General features: G+C 39.3%; 1 protein-coding gene across 1 annotated transcript; it reads right to left on the bottom strand.

The window, feature by feature from the left end:
- Positions 1-113: 113 nt before the first annotated feature.
- Positions 114-18219, bottom strand: TTPA (alpha tocopherol transfer protein). The gene is made up of 5 exons (XM_030012609.2): positions 17956-18219; positions 9082-9235; positions 7622-7815; positions 4927-5037; positions 114-2951 (listed from the first exon to the last, which is right to left on the bottom strand). Exons 1-5 carry the CDS (start codon positions 18202-18204, stop codon positions 2772-2774), a joined length of 888 nt encoding a protein of 295 aa, XP_029868469.1. The 5' UTR covers positions 18205-18219; the 3' UTR covers positions 114-2771.
- Positions 18220-19038: the final 819 nt, after the last annotated feature.

Genomic DNA, 19038 nt, shown 5'->3' with positions numbered 1-19038 from the left:
CGGCCTGCGGCCTGCGCCCGGCGGCGGGAGGCCGCCTCGGTCCTGCCGAGGCCCCTTCTCGGTCCTCCGGGAACGTGACGCTTGTAGCACTAAACAGTGACAGACGAGGCTCGTTCAACTAGAAAAGGTTTATTAATATAACGGTATTAACGTGTAAAAAAATTAAAAACCATTACGCATTACATTGCGCTTATCGTCAGTAGAAAATTGCATCACCATTTAACAGCAACTTGCTTTTTTTAGAGGCACTCCTGATATTCTTAGAGAAGAACAATGCACTTAAGAGATTTTTACTTCTTTGTTCTGATGATTCTGCAGCTCAGAGCTGCCACACCACCACCCGTCGCACCAATACCTCGTCCATTCGTTACGCAAATGTCCTAACGATCTCCTGTCCCCATTATGAGCAGCAACTGCAATTGTACCTTACGCAGAGTTGCTACCTTCTACATAACATGTAAACATTAACAAATAATTAACGTGGCACACAACGTTACCATTTAATAATACATTCAGGATATTTTTGAGGACATTTAGGACTTTATATCCATACAGCTGGTGTAGTCCAAATGACGACTAAAAAAAACCACAGCTACGTTTTGTCCATGTGCATATACATATGCAATCAAACAAAGTGTCTGCTGCATAAAACAGCAACGATTAGAGATTGGTTTCATAGGAAAAGTTTAAATCTTCCTGTTCACTGAAACACGGTTCATTCCTTTATGCAGTTTACATTCAAGGATTAAAATTGAAGGAGCGTCAGATTAAGACAATCGCTTCAGTTCTCCAGTTTGTAAATTATTTGCAACTTGAGTTACACACTTGAAGAATTGCCAAATGCCTGACTACTTAGTCTATTTTCTTATAAAGAAGAATTAGCACTTCATTGAACTCCTCTATTTACGGAGCTTTTACATTGCAAAATAGTCCAATCTGAGAAAAAGAAAGGTACATGAAATATGTGAATATATGAAAATGTATCTGGAAAATGTTTCTTTAACTTTAGGCTCCCTCCCTATCAAAGATACCCTGAAGGAGAAGAATGAAAAATGCACTTGAGGAAATGAGGGAACTGGAAGAAAAAAAAAAATAAAAAAAATCCTTGTCAGTTTTGAAATAATTTTCTATCTGGCATTGACCTTACCACAGCGGAAGAAACTACAACCAACAAGTACTCTATGGGCCTTTCATAGATGTTCCTCTTGTTAATAAAGAATAGCCTCCAATGGCTTTTGCAATAATACAGTATTAATGATAATCTAAAATAAGAAATTTCTGATTTAATAGGACAGTCTCATTTCTCTGCCCTAAGCATATATTAATATAACATCCCAATGTCCTAAAGATTCCAGAATAACTGAAGTTAGCATTTCTAGCTACCTGAGGAACAAAGCGTTTGTTACGGATTCCTGGAATGCTTAAATAAATAGTACTTATGAAAAGACCCCCTGGCTTATTACAAAACAGTGTTAAAAATGGGGTAAATGAACTCTAGCAGTTGGTGGACTAACAGATTTTAACAAAAAGCTGAGTGAAAAGTAAAATAATGTTTTAGATTATTAAATACTGGGGATTGCAGGGTGATACTGCTATGTAATGTGAGTGATAGTTTTTACACATGCAGTGGTCATATCTGAATAATGTCCCTTAAAAAAAAAAAAAATCTGTTTTCAATAAGTATAGACAGATTTTTTTCATTATCCCTACAGAAATTAAGAAGAGGGCTCAACAGAAATTAAAAATCATTCTTTCCAGTGCCCAACAGAAGACATAGACTGGCAAGTTGCCAATTACTTTTCTGAAAATAAAAAGAAGATTCCCAGCATCTCCTATGCTGAGGTCCAAAGTGACCTACAAGCACCCTTAAACCATACAACAGGTATTTCTAAAGTTCAGATGCACAAAGGATAATCTACTTCACCCTTCAAAACAAACAGATACTGCAAACAGCTAAGAACTCGACCTCTGTAGCACTCTACAGTAGAAATTGAATTAAAGATGATCATAATCTCAGTCGCTTATCACTTGTCCATGGACAGTATCTCTTTGAAGAAAGAAAATCAGAATTTTCAAGGTTGTTTTGACACTCTTAACAGTTGCTCCTTCTGATTCATACTGTCCCTTGAAGAATAGGTACATGGTGTTTCCCCTATTGTCCTCTGGGAGATTACTGTGTTAATTAGCACAAAAAGGGAAGCTGCACAAGCAGCACAAAGATTAACACAGATGTCTCACTATTGCTGACTAATTTTCAATTTGACACAAACTAACAAAACAGTCTTTTTTCCTGAGAATCAATCCAAAAAGCAGCCTCTTTTTACTCCTTGTAAATTAGCCCTGTAGTCATACTTCCAAAATAAACTAGTCTACCCCATTCATGTTCTGTTCTTTTTTGTATCGTATTATTTTGACAAGCCAAGATACAAGAGCTATGCATAAGGTTCTGGACTGCATTATTACAGATGAGTCATCTCCAAAGACTTAACAGGAACAGTATCAATCCCTGATACCCAACGCAGCATTCAGCTTTTCGTCATACAAGTTAATCAATTACAAACAGTATTGCAAATATGCAGAATTCCTTAATCTCTTCAGATGTACATACTGATAGAATCCAGTTAGTATGAAAGTGTAGTCAATATGATACTCAGTGCCCTGCAAAGACATACTGGTTTCATTTACAGTAATTTCAAGTTTACATGAAATATTTTGTATTAAACTTATTTCCACTTCCAGTGTTCAAGAATTGATATAATACTGTAATAAGCTTATTCCTGGGCAACCAGAGAAATGCTCTGAAGATAATCTGCAGATGCCATTATAAAGTCAGTCCATTCCTTGGCCAGCTCTTCCATGGAGACTTCCTCCCCTCCATATTCCTGGGGGAGAATGCTGATCGGGAAATGTTCAGTCAGACTCTGCACGTAGTTATTTCCATGCATATACACCTAAAACAAAACATGAAAAGAGTTTACTTGGGTATGAATGCTAGACTACTGAGTGAAAACACGCAGCAAAGAAACTCGGTGCAAGAACTGAAGCTACCAGCTTGGTTTGACTAAACAAGTGTACTTGTTCATAATGAGCTCCTTAAATGAAGAAGAAAGTACAACATAATTGAGTTTCCCATGGGTGCTCAAACTCAATATCTGCAGTTGACGAAGCACGGGCTACAACCCGAGAACTGCATTTTATGCAGCTGCGAGCACAGGAGCCAAAACTAACTACACGCTTCTTCCACACTGGCTTAGCAACACTGATGAGGGTACACGCTACATCCACACAGCTAAAGTGAGCTAAACCATGGGAAGACTGAGGTTTCGTCTTGTCATGACAGCTATCATGTACTTGCTTTTCAGTCATTTCCAAGAACAGAACAGTGTTTGGCTCCTGGTCATTACTATCTGGTCCTGCCACATTTATTTAAAAACAACTTTATGTAGTACATATGTAGGTTCAGACAGGTGCCAAGGAGGATATTCAAAACAATCTATATCTCAGTCCCTATGTTTCAGTTCCAACTGAAATTAGATCCTGGACTACTCCTCCACTTTAACCCTTGTAATACTGTCCTTTTGGTTCTTCTCTTTTTGCTTCATTGTAGCTATTTTGAAGCCTTGTTCATCACTTCCAGTCAGACACTTTTATAGGCCTCTTATGAACACTTGACAAGAATTTCCTGCAATTATTATTACACAAAGACTACAAGAATATGCACTCCTGTAGTAGTTGGCTGCCTTTTATCTAACACTTCCTCATCAGAAAGTAAAAGAATGAATGAATAGTAATTATTCCTATGAGGGTATGGGGAACTGGCTGAGGCTTTTTTTCAGATCATACCGCTAACTAAGCCAGGAGACAAGCCAATCTGCTTCTATTCCATTCCATGAACTGCGATATCTGGTTTGTTTTCTTTTACGCCTTTACTCTCCATCTACCCTCTTTTCTGTTTTTTGAGTTCTAGCCCACAATATTCTGACCTACATCAGGTGACAGGGGCTTTTTTCAGAGGTATTAATGTGAGAGAAGTGCCATGGCATCTTTTTAATCATCTTTTGAGAGTGAGGGACTGCACAAGGCTGGCAAAAAGAATCTTGCCTCTCTCCCGTAACAAAATACACATGCTACAAAAAGGGGACTGGCAAATAACAGCTAACAGTGACCAGAAAAATCTGGATCTACTGTCCTAGAGTGCCGTGGCTACTGCAAATGCAGAAGATCCATGTGCTGAGACAAGGAGGCTTCAGAATGGGAATAACAATAGGCAGGGCTGATTATTTTGTACCTTAGTCCTGCTGTTAACACTTCACAGTACTTCCTTTTGTGCCAGCTGAAACCTCCAATATTCTTCCTATGCTACAATAAACCAGAATTCTTGGCATGCTTTGGCATCCAAATACAAACAAGGTTTTAGGATTTAAAACTGCAGAACAATTTAAAACAATTAAGGTGCTATTTGGAAAGAAACTTTCAACTTCAACCTGACCTATGTTTGATGCATAAATGCCTCTGCAGGTCTTTCAGAACTAAAAAGTTGTCATCTTCTAATTCTGCGCAACTTGGAGCATAACATCACTGTTCAGTGACAGTTTCTGTCATTTATAGGCAGAGTGCTGGGAGATCCAGGACCTATTTCTTCCTAGTTCTGCAGAAGAACTGCTGTGTGTCCTCAAGCAAATTATTTAACCTCTCTGTGTCACAGTGGTTTTTATCTTTAGAGCGGTGATAACAGCGACCATTTACAACTCTCACATTATTGATAACTGCAAGTGCTTTACAATTAGATTCTGGAGGCCTGAATGGCAATAACAGACAAAAATGATTTATGCTCTTCAGTGCTCAGGAGTACCAGATCCTAAGGGAAGTGCTACAGATTGTCATGTAAGAGTTTTGTGGAAGAAAAAAATATTTGTGTGCACTCACCCGATCTTTTATTTTTTCAGTGAGAAAAGGCTTAATTAGAGCGAGGACTGGGTGGAAGAATAAAGGCTCATTAATCAAGTGGATACCTCGAACTTTTAGTGGAAAGGAATCCTGTCAACATACATGAAAAACAGTGTAAGAAAAAGAAAATATTATTGAAAACATTCTATTGTTAAGGACAAGTCTGTGAAAACTGTCTAGTCCATAGGTTAGAGGATTACTCCTGACCTTGCCAATTCCTGCACTTTGGAGTGTTCTGAATCTACACTGCCCCAACAACACTTAGAAAAATCCTATCTTGCTCCTCCCATTACAAGGAAAAAAAAACCAAACAAACCAGTATGAGGGGAGGCTGACTATTAAAAAACCCACCAAACAAACAAACAAACAAAACCCTCATCAATTTGCACATAAGCAATGTACACAAAGCTTGTGCTCAGCCTTCCTCAGAGGTATAATTTTTCACAACGGAGATTCTGCTGCTGATTTACCAAAAAGCAATCTAGCCATGTGCTTTCATTGGCAATTCACAGCCTGAAGGATAATATGTAAATATATAAAAATATAAACCATTGAAGCTACTAAATTTAAGTTAAATAAATTGTATTTATAATTTAGAGACAAGCCTTGAAATTACTGGGAATTTGCCCAAGCCAGAAGTACAGCTTTACAAGATTACTGTTGTAATGAAAATAAAAGTTATATCTGCTATACAGCCTTTATAATATGACATACTTCTACTTGCATTCAAGATTCATTTAGAACTACCAGACCTTTGAAAGTTAAAAGAAAATATGGCAGTGCTCAAAGACAGCATTACACAACGGGAAAAGTGCAGCTTCCATTCATATCCCACCTAATACTACCTCTGCAACCAGAGGTTTTCTGCTTACAAAAATGGTACTTCTCACTAACACTTCTCCCCACTAGTACAGTAGCTCTTCTCACATTATTGTTTCACGCGCTTTTCTATGGATAAAAAAAAACCCAAACCACACACATTTCTTAAGTGCAATTCCCTTTAGATTTTAATGTATGATAGAGACCTTAAAACTACCAGATTATAGGTTTACCTCATGTTATTATGTGTTATCATATACTTAAAGTCTACTATCATGTTTTTCACAAAGCAATTTGGTTTTGCCTGGGGTAACAGATTTTTCAAGCTAATGTCACTTACTAATCTTACTATGCTTTCCATTCCTTAATACATATTTTCTTTCTATTAACTTCTGTTTCTTTATAGAGGTTAGTAATTTGCAAGACACATTTCTTAAGGAAAACATAGGATTAAAACTAAGGTTCCTTAATTTTTACTTGCAAGCATATTGAACAACACTAAGACAATCTCTGGGTGAAATATATGAACCCAGTTATAGTGATGAAAGGAATCTGAAAAAAATGAGTTAAACTTTTTTCTCTTCTTAGAAAAGAACACTGGAAACACAATAATTTTTTCTGTCTTTTTTTCAATAGCTATAATGAACATCTAGAAGCTTGAAAAGCATGCAACAAATCTGAAATAGATCAAGATGGAAACATCACATACAAAGAATTTCCTGGTCCGAGATAATGGACTGAAACCTTTAGACATAATTGCAAATCATATTCTACTTCCTTTCTGCTCTATTTCAAGGGTAAAAAATGACCAGCAATTTGTTTACTACCTCGGAAATCCACTGAAACACCGTCACTAGTCCTGTTCTCGTGAGATCTGGCCCAGGATCGTACGAACATGAAGAGTTCTTATTCTAGATGTGAAAAGTTGGGAATACCTGCTGGTTTCACTGAAGTTTTACAGTAGATATCAAAAGGGAAGAGCAGCTGACATTCTGATGATATTAGTTCAATGACTAAGCTTTGACTGAACCTCAGATATGCACCTTACCAAATCAGAACAAGAGATTATCTTCCTGGCTCATTTCCACATCACAGCCTAGCAGTTTTGTTATTACTGACTTTCAACCTAACTTCTGAAGGAAAATGGGATTATAGGACTACACTGTCAATTCTCTGTCCCGTTCTTTTTTTCTTTCATTCTTTTTTTTTCCCCTCTCAAATCCATTGGCAAAGTTCAACTGAATTTGACAGAATAGAACAAGTCTTAAATACAGTAAAGTTCCTACAAGTTTTGTGAAAAATATGAGGTGAGGCAGCAGTGAGTTGCTCATGTTGGGGGCAAAAAGCAAGCAGAACATAAACATTATACATTCTGTTGGTAGCAGATGGAAGATCACGTAGCATCATCCATACTGGTAACAAGTTAGTACTGTCTTGCCCTTAACTACTCTTAACACATGCTATTTCTCATCTTCTCTGAATCTCAGGGAAAAAAACTTTGAATGTTGAGTTAATGCACAAGAGAATGGAAGAGAAGAGATGAAATGGGGTAACGAACACAAATCCTTACAAAACTGGGCTTCATCTGCTCTTACACTCATGAAATTTCTGTGTCGTAACAGGCTGGTGGAGTTCTTATAAAATATCAGAGGTTAAATGGCATTTAGTGCTATACAAGAACATACTTTAAGTCAAACCAAGCACAACCTATGACTTAATGGATTTAAGATTTTGTTCTTTAAAGCTGCATAGACTCTAAGAAGGACTACAGAAGGAAAATTTACTATAGCTTAGAACAGATGAAAAATTGGGAGTTATAACAATGAAGCAGCATAAAGCAGTATGTCATACTTACTGTGAGAACACCAGCAATTTTCTTGGCCACTGCTGGACTGATTTGAAATGCATGAGCAAATCGCCACCCTTGAAGATCAAAGATAGCCTTGACTCCATTTCGCTGAGTCTCAATCTCCTTTACAATGAGTTCAGATGTGATGAGACTTACACGAAACACATCGTATGCTGTAAATAACTTGGGATCCCATTGTCCTGAGGAGTAAATAGATTCATTTGTGCATTACCACAAGAATACCACATACACCTGTACTTTTGTCTGCTACTGCTTCTAATGTCCTTCTCAGGAACAAGAAGGGACCAGCAGTATCAAAGATCCTGAAATAAACCAATTTGCCAGTACAGAAGTTATTTTATGTGCCTGCTCTGTCACTCATCTTTTACACTCTTTTTGTAGATGGTACCACCTAATGGTAGATGGTTGTAGATGCCACCTAATGTAGTATGTCCGACCTATGTCCATAGCCTCCAGTACAAGGTTTTGACAGGAACAGCTTAATTCAGTAACAGTCATGCTAGCAGAAACTACACATCACCAATCCAATCAATTCATATATTTTTTCTTCAATATAGTAATTCTGCCAAGATTCAGTGAATCTCACTTGTTTTTCTGAGGCCTGAGCAAGGAATTGCACGGGATGAGCCTTAACCCTAGATGAAAGCTTCAGAGAGCACAACTTTCTACTAGATCAACTGATAATAAAACAGTTCTTTGAAAGCTGGCAAAAATGATGTCTCTGTCCAAAACAAGCACAAAGAAATATGGTAACACATGATCATTTAACTACATCTTTTTTTAAAAGACTTTTGGGAGTGCATCAAACAAACCAAGGATCTTCAGAGTGGTGTTAGATAGGGCTCTTTGGCTACGTGTAAACAGTGAAAACCCAGAGAACCTCTCATCCATATCTAAACCAAATATTGGTATGTGACTAGGTGTACACCTCCCTGGTCTGTGCTGCATCTGCACAAGTACCAGAGTTGTAGCACAGCTTTGAAAATTTGCATGGAAACAAATAATTGTTGGGACACTCACACCCAAATAACCACATATTCTTACAAGTTTTAGGCTTTTAAGCTTAAGACTTCCTTTGATGCAGACAAGAATTCCACTAAAAAGGAAATAAGTTCTTCATAAAGGATTGCACAGCTTTAGCCATACCAGTATATAAGTCAAATCATGTAACTGTTACAGCTCAATAAACTCACTTTTATATTAATGTAAAGGTATTTCTGACAGGCAACATAAATATGTTACCTTTCTAGTTAAGACATTCTGATATTATCTAGTTTTATCAACCCCTGGTGTTGCATTCATAAAATACTTCTATTTTGCTGCTGAAATTATGATAATTAAAAAAAAACCACAAAACAAAACAACAAAAAAAAAACCCAAAACAAAACAAAAACATCAATGCCACAGCCAGGCGTGAAACAGGTCCAAGGAATTTTGTCACTCACCAATTCTGTATATTAGAACTTTGCTTCCATGTGGGTCCCTTGATCTCAGGACTCCATGATAGCCAGCATGCAAAAGACCAAGAATAGAAGATGGTTGTAAATCTGCACTTATTTCTGGGCATTCAATTCTCCACTTCTGGTAATTCTTCAATAACTGGAAAAAATAAATGTCGATGTCAGGTAAGCATCAGGTATTACATGAAGAGCACAGTTAAAAATAAGTTTTCAACATGTGGTTACAGTCAGAGGTTTAATTAATTAAATTAGCTATCATTTCATTGTGTACTTTAAGCAAATCACTCCTAGAAGCAGAAGGTTGCTATACTGTATCAAGTAAGTGAGTTACAATGAATTAAATTCTGTCAAATTGTTAATGGACTGCAGTTGTCATTTTGTATCAGAAGAGAAAATTGGAGCGTATAGAAAAAGCCTGTAGTTTCTGTGTAAAATACATCTAAACCCCAGTTTTCTTATTCAGGTTACATTTAGGGTTATTCAGTTTGATACTGCATCAGATTCATACAGGTTTTGTTGAATTTACACATGCAAAATTTTACAGAGGAACATTCTGATTTACCCACCCACCCTCCCCCTCCACAAAGTATGGGCCCATTTTGTGCACACAGTCAATAATAATTTTCGTTTACTATTTGAGAAAGACATGATCATCAGCATGTCCGAAGAATATTTTCAAAGTCCCTCCTACCCCTCTGAAATGGCAGAATATAACAATGTAGTGGGTCCATTACCCATTAGACAATTTCCCTCCTCCAGCGTGGAAATAACAAGAACCTGTTCTGCTAAAACAGAGATCCTGTCTGTTATCAGGGACATGATCACCCTGGTTCCTAAGGCTGGAAGGCAGCATCATAAACTAGTATGGCTAAGGCACAGGAAGGGCCGTGCGTTGAAAGACTATGGCCTAACTGTAAGGAAGAGTTAATTAAAGGCATTCTTTTCTGGGGTAACATCTATGTAGAGGACTTACAGGTGATACTGTGAAAGGTCATCTTAGAGATGGATCACGAAAAATTAAGCTGGTGATGCAGTAGTTCTAATTTCCAAGTCTAATTACTTTTTCTCCTTTAATATTAATTAAGTGGTGGTGGAGAAAATGAACTACTATGCTCTGCAACTAAAATTGATTCAAGACATTTTGCATAGGTAAGCGGGAAGCTGTGCAAGACTACCTTCTAAAAAGCTTCCTCTCAATTCATCAACTAAATTCTGCCTCTGCTGTATCACCCATGCTAATTCTCTAGCACTGAGTTTGAAGGGTAGAGGGATAGCTCTGGCAAGTAATTTAGATTTGGTATTACAATTTCCTAAATAGCTACAGTTTAGACTTCTAACCTGAGACCTTCAAAGGAGCTAAGAGAATCAGAATTTTTCAATATCTTGTTTCCAACAAACTGAAATGTAGGTTTAAATATTAAAGGTAGAACACACAGGCTAGCCTTTCAAATTGTTACTATATTTCATCAAACAGGAAATAACCATCTGATCTTCAGCACAGTTTCACAAATTAAACATGGTCACCACAATGAAAGCATCGACCAACAGTCTTTTACTTCTCATAATCTGTATTAACAGAAATTAATTTTTATTAATTTCTCAATTACTCCACATTTTGCAACAGAGGCATTAGAGTTAAAAAACATGACAACTCCAACTAATAAAACATAAACTTAAATAGATACAGGAAATTTGTAATTTATGCAAGAATCATTTCTTCACCATCTTCATAGAAAGAATGGTCAGAAGGAACCTCAGTGGATACTGAATTCATCCTTTGGAACTATCACAGCATCAGCTATGCTGATGCTTACCTACAAACTCTTAAGAGTGAAACCTGAGACTCACCCATATCATGCTTATGTTAGATAATTGGTCTTATTTCTTACCCTTCCCTCTACTTTCAAGTTTCTTGTATCATTTTACATAAAACATACACTTTTTCTTCAGCTTAAGGCTTTTCTTCTCAGATTAAGGTCTTGAATTATTTTGAAGGTGTCTTAAACAAATTGGCATGAGGAAACTGTTTATAAGGCACTACAGTTTGTCAGCAGAATTTACTTACAAATACATGGTATACTGATCAGAGATTGTCTATATCCTTCATGGAAAGAGCACCTATAAATACGTATTTTTAGGTACAAAAATGAAAAAGTTCATCTGCCACATTGGAATCCCATTTGATTTGGTAATGAGGAAGTTGGTAAAAGCCTCATCCTAAATCATACACCATAGAAACAAACATTTATCCATTAGGAGAATTTTACTAGAAGCCTTTTGACTGCATTAAATCGGTTTATCTATGACAACTTAAAACCAAACAAATAAAAAAAGGGGGGTGGGGTGACGTAGGGAAAATAAGTTAATTTGTGGAATAGAAATTCACTATGATTTCAAAAATAGTCCTGATTAGGTACTCTGATTATCTCACTCTGTTAGTACTTGACTCTCTACAAAGGGCACTGTTTGAGCAATCCTAACTGCTTTGTGCCAACCAGACAGCACTGTCAACATATTATGTTCTTTTCCTCAGTCTTTCCAATACAAACACTTAAACAGCAGCAAAATACAAAACCACCCTCAAAACAACTATGCAACCATCTCTAGCTTTATCATTTCTCGCTTTGCTTCTAAAATCTGTTGTACCACAACTTAATGAACCTAACTAACAAATACATAAATATTTTAAACAGCTCTTTGAAGAGCTGCCTGCCAAAACCAAAATGAGAATAAAAATGATACATTCATTCAATCCCCTAAATAATCCTATCCTGTCAGTATAGTTAGTTTCTTTTTTTCATGAATATTTCCATTTTCCAAGTTGGAAATGGCAAAGGTTTAAGTTCTGGACCTTGGGAGAAAGGAAATGGTGTTCACAGCTTGTGACATGCTCAAGATCCTTAGGAAAGACATGATTTACCTAGCTGGTGAGTCCATAAAGGAGTAAGTACGTGGTTGGAATAGTTCTGACACCTTCCATGACATGGGCAAGTGGTACAACTTTTTACATAGACACATAACAGGGCTAAGCTCTAAACCTACTTCTCTTGGCCAGAAAACCATGAATGCTGAAGAGTTCTCAGATTTTGAAAACCATCTGATCTAATCAGCTGAAATAATTTAGAGCTGAAGTAAAGGTTAGCGTTAGATAATCTTCCATAGCATCTATAGCTAGTTTGGGGACATTTTCTGTAAATTTTTACTTATGGAAACAATCCCTTTCCTAGGAGCTGGACATACTCAAGTCAGACAGAGCTACTTACATGAGTAATCCTCAAACATATAGAAGAATTAAAAAACTACCAGTGGGTACTTAGCATTTTACTTTATTTTGAAAATTTCTAGTTTAACATTGTTTAAACACAGAAATTCACATAGAATATTTGAAAAACATGAAATTTTTTTTTCAATAAAGACAGCAAGGAGAAACATAAATATTACATATAATAAAGTCTGGAGGTAGACAATGAAGTAACCTAATATCAGGAAAAACAGGAGCATTCATTACCTTGTATAAAAAATAGCTCATGCACTTTGAACACAAGAAAACATCTCAATGTATGATTATCTGTGTTTACAAACTGAATAACCTACTTAGCATCTGCTCAGCATCTGAAAATAGATGCAAGATAACTTGATAAATAGGAAAAGCTGGATGAAAACCTCCAGTGTCTGGAGTTAAGCATTAGTTAAGAGGGTTTTTTCCTGAGGTCTGTTGGGGATAGTTCCAGATTTCTGAACATCAAAAATTATAAAGTTACTGATTAATCCATGATTCATGTGCTACAAAACAAAAAAAAGTGAACTTAGTACTTTACTTAGAATTAAAAGAACTAAACACACCGTGCTTCTTACAGAAACCAATGTATTTGTATATGTAAATTACTTATGGTTTTTCTTTATTAATAACAATTTATTCGTATTAACAAGGATGCTAGACAGAATTAGGCCTGTATTGTGTCAGCAGTTGTACGAACTCGCGCGATGTTTAGGGAGAAAAAAGTTTTCTATTGGCAATCTTTGATGGAGAAACCAACAGCTCAAACTTTACAGTATAAGCACACACACACGTATGTATATACACACACCTTTATGCATATATATTTTATATGTATTTTTTATATATGTGTATATAGCAACACACAGAATTTAAACATATGGTATACACAAAGAATTTAAAATATTTTTATAGAGGCATAGAACTTGCCCAATTCCATATGCATTACCCTCTTTGCCACTTGGGAAAAGACTGGCACATGCGTAATTTGAGACATTTGGCTTAGCACAAAGGGAGGACTGGCTGACTGATTTGTGTTTCCTCAACAGTCAGGCCAGAGAGCCTATTAGGGGCTCTTCCATCCTTTTTGAGGAATCCCTCTGTATTGATGGAAGTTACTGCCAAGTAACTGATTTAAACTTGGTATTTGTATTTGAATGATGTGAAGATGCTCAGAGATAATGCCTGAGACTAAGCAATATGTTTGACACTATAGAAAACAATCCTTCTTTTACATCATAGTTACTCTAAGCAACTTATTTGCGGTACAACATACTAGGAAGTCTTAATTCCGCCATAAGTCAAATGCAGAGCAAAGACAAAGTCTGGCTATATACCTTTGTATCACCAGAACTCCTGAAAGTATCCTAGATATTTGGACAGTTTTGAGTGCCATAAAAACAATGCTTACAAAATTCTAAGTGGTATGTTATGAAAACATCTCCTGGCATAGAGTTTCAATGTTGCATTTTTAGTGAATTTAAAGATTTTCATTCTTTTCACCAGAGTATAATCTATTTCAAGTACAAAAAGACAGTATCCCCAAGTCAATAAGAATTAGCCTTATACAAGAGTTGTGGGATGCAAAAAGATTTATGGAGGAAAGGAGATGCTAGTTCTCCAGATTTCACATATCACTACTGAATCTGGGTGACAGTAGTTTTGATCACAATGAAGTCAAACATACATACATAGCTGGTACATTAAAAAAGGGATATATAAACCCATTGCTTTAGCAGAATTAATGGAGACCCATAACCCCGCTTCTCAGTTTACAGCATGTATAGTAGGTAGGTGGATCTGTACAAATTAATGAGCAAACAACATGCTCAGCTCAGGTATGAATTTATATCCAGACTGAAATCTTTTGCAGCATTATCATTTCATCCATACCTGTATCTCTAACAGGGATTACAAAGGCACAGGAGATGCTGTAATGATATAACACTGTTCCTTCCGAGCGTGAATTTTGGTAGGTAGGTGTCCTGGTTTCAGCTGGGATGGAGTTAATTGTCTTCCTAGCAGCTGGTACAGTGCTGTGTTTTGGGTTCAGTATGAGAATAATGTTGATAACACACTGATGTTTCCAGTTGTTGCTAAGTAGTGTTTAGTCTAAAGTCAAGGATTTTTCAGCTTCTCATGCCCAGCCAGCAAGAAGGCTGGAGGGGCACAAGAAGTTGGGAGGGGACACAGCCAGGGCACCTGACCCAAACTGGCCAAAGGGGTATTCCATACCATGTGATGTCATGTCTAGTATATAAACTGGGGAGAGTGGGGCTGGGGGGATTGCCGCTCAGGAACTAACTGGGTGTCAGTTGGCAGGTGGTAAGCAATTGCATTGTGCATCACTTGTATATTACAATCCTTTTATTATTACTATTGTCATTTTATTAGCATTATCATTATTAGTTTCTTCTTTTCTGTTCTATTAAACTGTTCTTATCTCAACCCATGAGTTTACTTTTTTCTTCCCGATTCTCTTCCCCATCCCCCTGAGTGGGGGAATGAGTGAGCGGCTGTGTGGTACTTAGTTGCTGGCTGGGGTTAAACCACAACAGTAGAGGAGTATTACCTAGAAGTCTCACGGGACAAGAAAATTTCTTATTTACCTATGGAAGGTTTGTTGTGGTGTTTGACAGTCATTGTTAGCCTGTATCAAAGGACTTTGTGTTCATTCCTAGACACAAATCTCTGCCAGTATTTCATGTAGCCTGACTTAACACTTTCTTACTAACAACATTCATGCATTTGAAAACCTTTCGTGGAAGCTATCAGCTTAACTTCATCACTTCTTCTGGAGCTTGTACTTAAGCGGTTCGGGTTCATGCATACATCTCCAACCACTTTCTAAGATAAGGCATTGGGCCAAGACTAATCCTTCCTGTGATTCAAAATGCAGAAGACGAATTCTCTTCTAACTTGAGAATAGTCTATTACTGAGCTTAATTGAATAATCATTGGCTTTAAAAAATACAGACAGTTCTAGCTCTTCTTCAAGTTCTTCAATTCCAGCTCCCTGTTTCAGTGGTGGATTTCCTTCTAGCATGACATATATCGATAAATCAGTACTTGAAAGCAAGTTTGGAATTGCCAGTAGAAAAGTGTAAAAGATTGCTGTTGGAATGAGGCATCATAAAAGATTCACAAACAGAATGTCTTGCCACAATCTACCCGAATATTCTTTTCTGAAGCATTTCCAAATGTTGATAAACTGAAATCAGATAAATCTGTGTCAAATATTAACCAGGGATGCATCAATACACAGTCTGGTCAGTTGCCAGACTCTTGATTCATATTTAAGGCTAAGTATAAGCCCGTACTAAGAAAGATGCTTGACAAGAACTTGAAGACCTCCAGTTATAAACATTGACTGAGCCACAAACTTTGATTACCCCTCAGCTGCTCTGCAAGTATTACGCAGTAGTACACAGGAGCCCAGTGGACAAAAAGGGACCGTATCAGCCTGAACTCCAATCTGAAAGGCAACATCAAACCAGGAGAGGAGGGAGCAGCCACTGTCTGGACTGATGGCAGGAGGGCTCTGTCTAGGATGAATTATTAACATAACTTCTGCATGAGGTCAGACTTGGGTTAGATGAACATACATCTTATGACCACCAAAGATTTTTGCACAATAATTCTCTTGGGCTTTAATATAGCAATTGCAGATAAACACATTCCTTAAAAAAAAAAAAAGTACTTATTTTCTTCTTCCCATGCTATAAGAGAAGTAACCTAGAAATCAGTGTCAGCTGGTATGTAGAAGATTAAGTACAAGTAGCTACAGCATTGGGAGACCTGAAATTCTAGATGGAAAGATTAAACACAGGTGGTTTTTGAACATCAGAATCTCTTAGTTCAAAGAAGGGTCCAAACAAGAAATTTGGAAACTTAGAAGCCTGTAGAGGCTCAGAAATTCTGAAAAGATTCTAAAAAGACTTAGCTTTTCCAAAATAGGTCCCCAGCCCTAGAGGGCCAAATCTCAAGAAGAATATAAGAAATTTGCTACTTCTTAGACTCCATCTCTAAACCTAGCTTTGATTCCTCACTCTTGAAGATTAGTTCTATCTACAAGACATCTCACAATTAATCACAAGAAAGCGCAGAAACATATGGGCCAAATTCTGAAGTGCCACTGTCCTGTCTATGGGATTATCGGTAACAACCAATTGCAATGCAATTAGGAATGCATATTTAGGAGCACATATTGTCTTCATTAAGCCCTACTTTCTGGAACCAAGGAACACAGGAAAACAAAATGGCTTTTGTTGGAAAAGCAAAAAAAGGCACAGTTCTACAATTGTTAGCACATGTCTGACATAAACAGTCTTATGAACTTCAAGCAAAAGTAAGATCCGTAAATATCCAAAGGAATCCGGCTTGACTTGCTGCTACTTCCGCTGAGGAGGAAAGGTTTAAACCTATGATGCAAGTCTTATGAACAAATGAAAAGAACACAAAATACCATTTTTAAAGCTATTTGTGATTAAGGGCTTAATTTAATTTGTCACATTCTTGTTTAGCTACCCTGATCCTGCAACGTATCCATATGCAAACAATCTTCTCTTATGGTAAGTAAACTTGGAAAATCTACAGTGCAGAGAAGTCAGAAACTAAAAGGTGAGGTCTGTTGGGCAATGCTGTGTCATCAGCATCAAATTCCACTAAAACACGGTTTCCAGTTAGGACAAGTGAATGAACGCTTTTGCCCTGGGAAGATTTGGAAATACTTTCTGTTCAGAAGGGTTAGTGGTTGTCAATCTTTCTGAAACAAAAGAAACAACTGATAACAATTTGTACTTTTCGGTATTGAAAAAACGCACGCGCTGTCTGTAAGGCAAAGAGCCATACAAACAGCCAGGGAAGTACCAAAACTCACCAAAGCCTGAAAGGAGTGTTGTAAATGTCTAAACTCCGAGAAGTTTTTACTCATAGCTTTATGTTAGAGTAATTCTAAATCTGTAGGGAAACTAGTATCACTACTAGTAGCTAGTAATCTGAGCCTGATAAGCATGATAAGGCTGTCCTTTAAAGGACACCGTTTCCTGATGGGAGTTGTGACCTTACCACGCTTACCGTAACCTCCACCTTACGCGACTGTACCGCCCTTACCGCAACCTTTCTGTCACCTCACCGAGGCTGCACAAAGCCAGCCACAATACCGTACGTTTACACGGCGCCGCGCTGAAGACACGCGTGACAAGCCGTTAGTGACACCCTGAAACTCGCCGCTCGGCCCCAGCAGCAACCCCCCGCCTGCTTCTCGATCCCCCGACCCACCCGCCCCCCTCGTGCCTCGGCATCCCCCTGGGCCGGTGGCGACACCCCCCCCCCCCCGCGGAGGCGGCGAGACCCCCCCGGAGGCGGCGGGTCCGCGGGGTGCGAGGCCCGGTGGGCCTGCGGGACCCCGCCCCGCCAGCGGGCGGCTGGGACGCCCCCGGGCCGGGTCCGGCTGTCCGACAGCCGCCGCGGGGGCTCCCCACGCAAAGGGAGCGGCCGCCGCCCCCTCCTCCTCCTCACCCTCGGCACACGGCGGGGGGCCGCCGGCGGCGCCCGCTTCCCCCCCCCCCGGCCCTCCTTACCCTCCAGGCCAGCTCCAGGTGGAAGTCTCGGGCGCGCAGGAACCTCACCAGGAAGGAGTCGGCGAGGGGCTGCGTCCAGCGCTGGCCGGGCTCTGCCTCCGCCCGCCGCCGCAGCTCGGCGACGGCGCTGCGCACCCGCGGCGAGTGGTCGGGAAGGTCATTGAGGCGCCCCGCGCCCGGCGGGCCCTGCGACATCCCGCCGCCGGCCGGCTCTGAGGCGACGGCGGCGCTCGGCCCCGCCGGTCCCATTGGAAACGGAGCCGCGGCGGAGCCCTGCCGGGCTGCCTCCGCCCCTGGCGGGGCTTAACCCCTGAGCACCCTCCCGGAACGGAGGGGAAAGGGGAGCAGGCAGGTGTGCCGCGTCCTCAGCCGACCCGGCTGCGACGGTTAATCCTTGGGGGTGGTTTCTTCGCTTTTACGGACCTGACCAGCTTTTAGAATTCTACGCTTTACGCCCATCTCTCGCTTTTTCGCTTGCAGCTCCGAAAAGGGGCTGCTGCTGCTCCTGCTCGGGGGCGGGCGGGGGCAGGGGGTGCCCGCACCGCCCGCCGCAGGCTGGTCATCCCGGACCCCTGAAAACCGCTAAGGGTGGGTCGCCTTTTAGGCGAAAATAATCCATCTTCAGATATTAAATGGCGAAAAGCTGAAACCTCGTTGCAGCTGGGAACTGCTGCGCAAAGGAGAGATGGGCGTTGGTGGAAAACTGCCTTGGAGCACCTGATCATTAAGGTGAATATGCAGTAATAGAAATACATCCACTCTGCCTGGAGAAAGGATGCTGAAACTGAATTCAGCTTTAGTCCAACTTTGCTGCCCAGCAGCGAGTTCAATTATCGAATGGGAAGATTTCTATTATATTATAACCCTTTCCTTTTATTAGGTTTCCTTTGAGGTCTCTCTGGCCTACTTAGGCTAAAAGCCATACTTCATTTAACATACAATTTATAAGGCATTCTTAGGCCTATTAAAAGGTTTACAAAACTTTGTTCCAGACTATCTTCCCCTTCTCTGGCTTCCTACATGTGTGCTTAATACTTACTTACTTTTTGATCAGCGTTTTGGTCGTATCTAGCCATGTCTTAG

The sequence above is a fragment of the Aquila chrysaetos genome, chromosome 4 (assembly GCF_900496995.4).
Source record: "Aquila chrysaetos chrysaetos chromosome 4, bAquChr1.4, whole genome shotgun sequence".
NCBI classification, from domain to species: Eukaryota; Metazoa; Chordata; class Aves; order Accipitriformes; family Accipitridae; genus Aquila; species Aquila chrysaetos.
Note: the sequence above shows the minus strand (reverse complement) of the source record. Positions and strands in the feature narration are given on the sequence as shown.

Excerpts from the sequence above, each read along its gene's own strand:
- TTPA (XM_030012609.2), bottom strand. The coding sequence starts at position 18,204 with ATGGGACCGGCGGGGCCGAGCGCCGCCGTCGCCTCAGAGCCGGCCGGC. Across the intron at positions 9,236-17,955 it reads ACCTGGAGCTGGCCTGGAGG|TTATTGAAGAATTACCAGAA; the intron begins GTAAGGAGGGCC and ends TATTTTTTCCAG. Across the intron at positions 7,816-9,081 it reads AGTTCTAATATACAGAATTG|GACAATGGGATCCCAAGTTA; the intron begins GTGAGTGACAAA and ends TTTACTCCTCAG.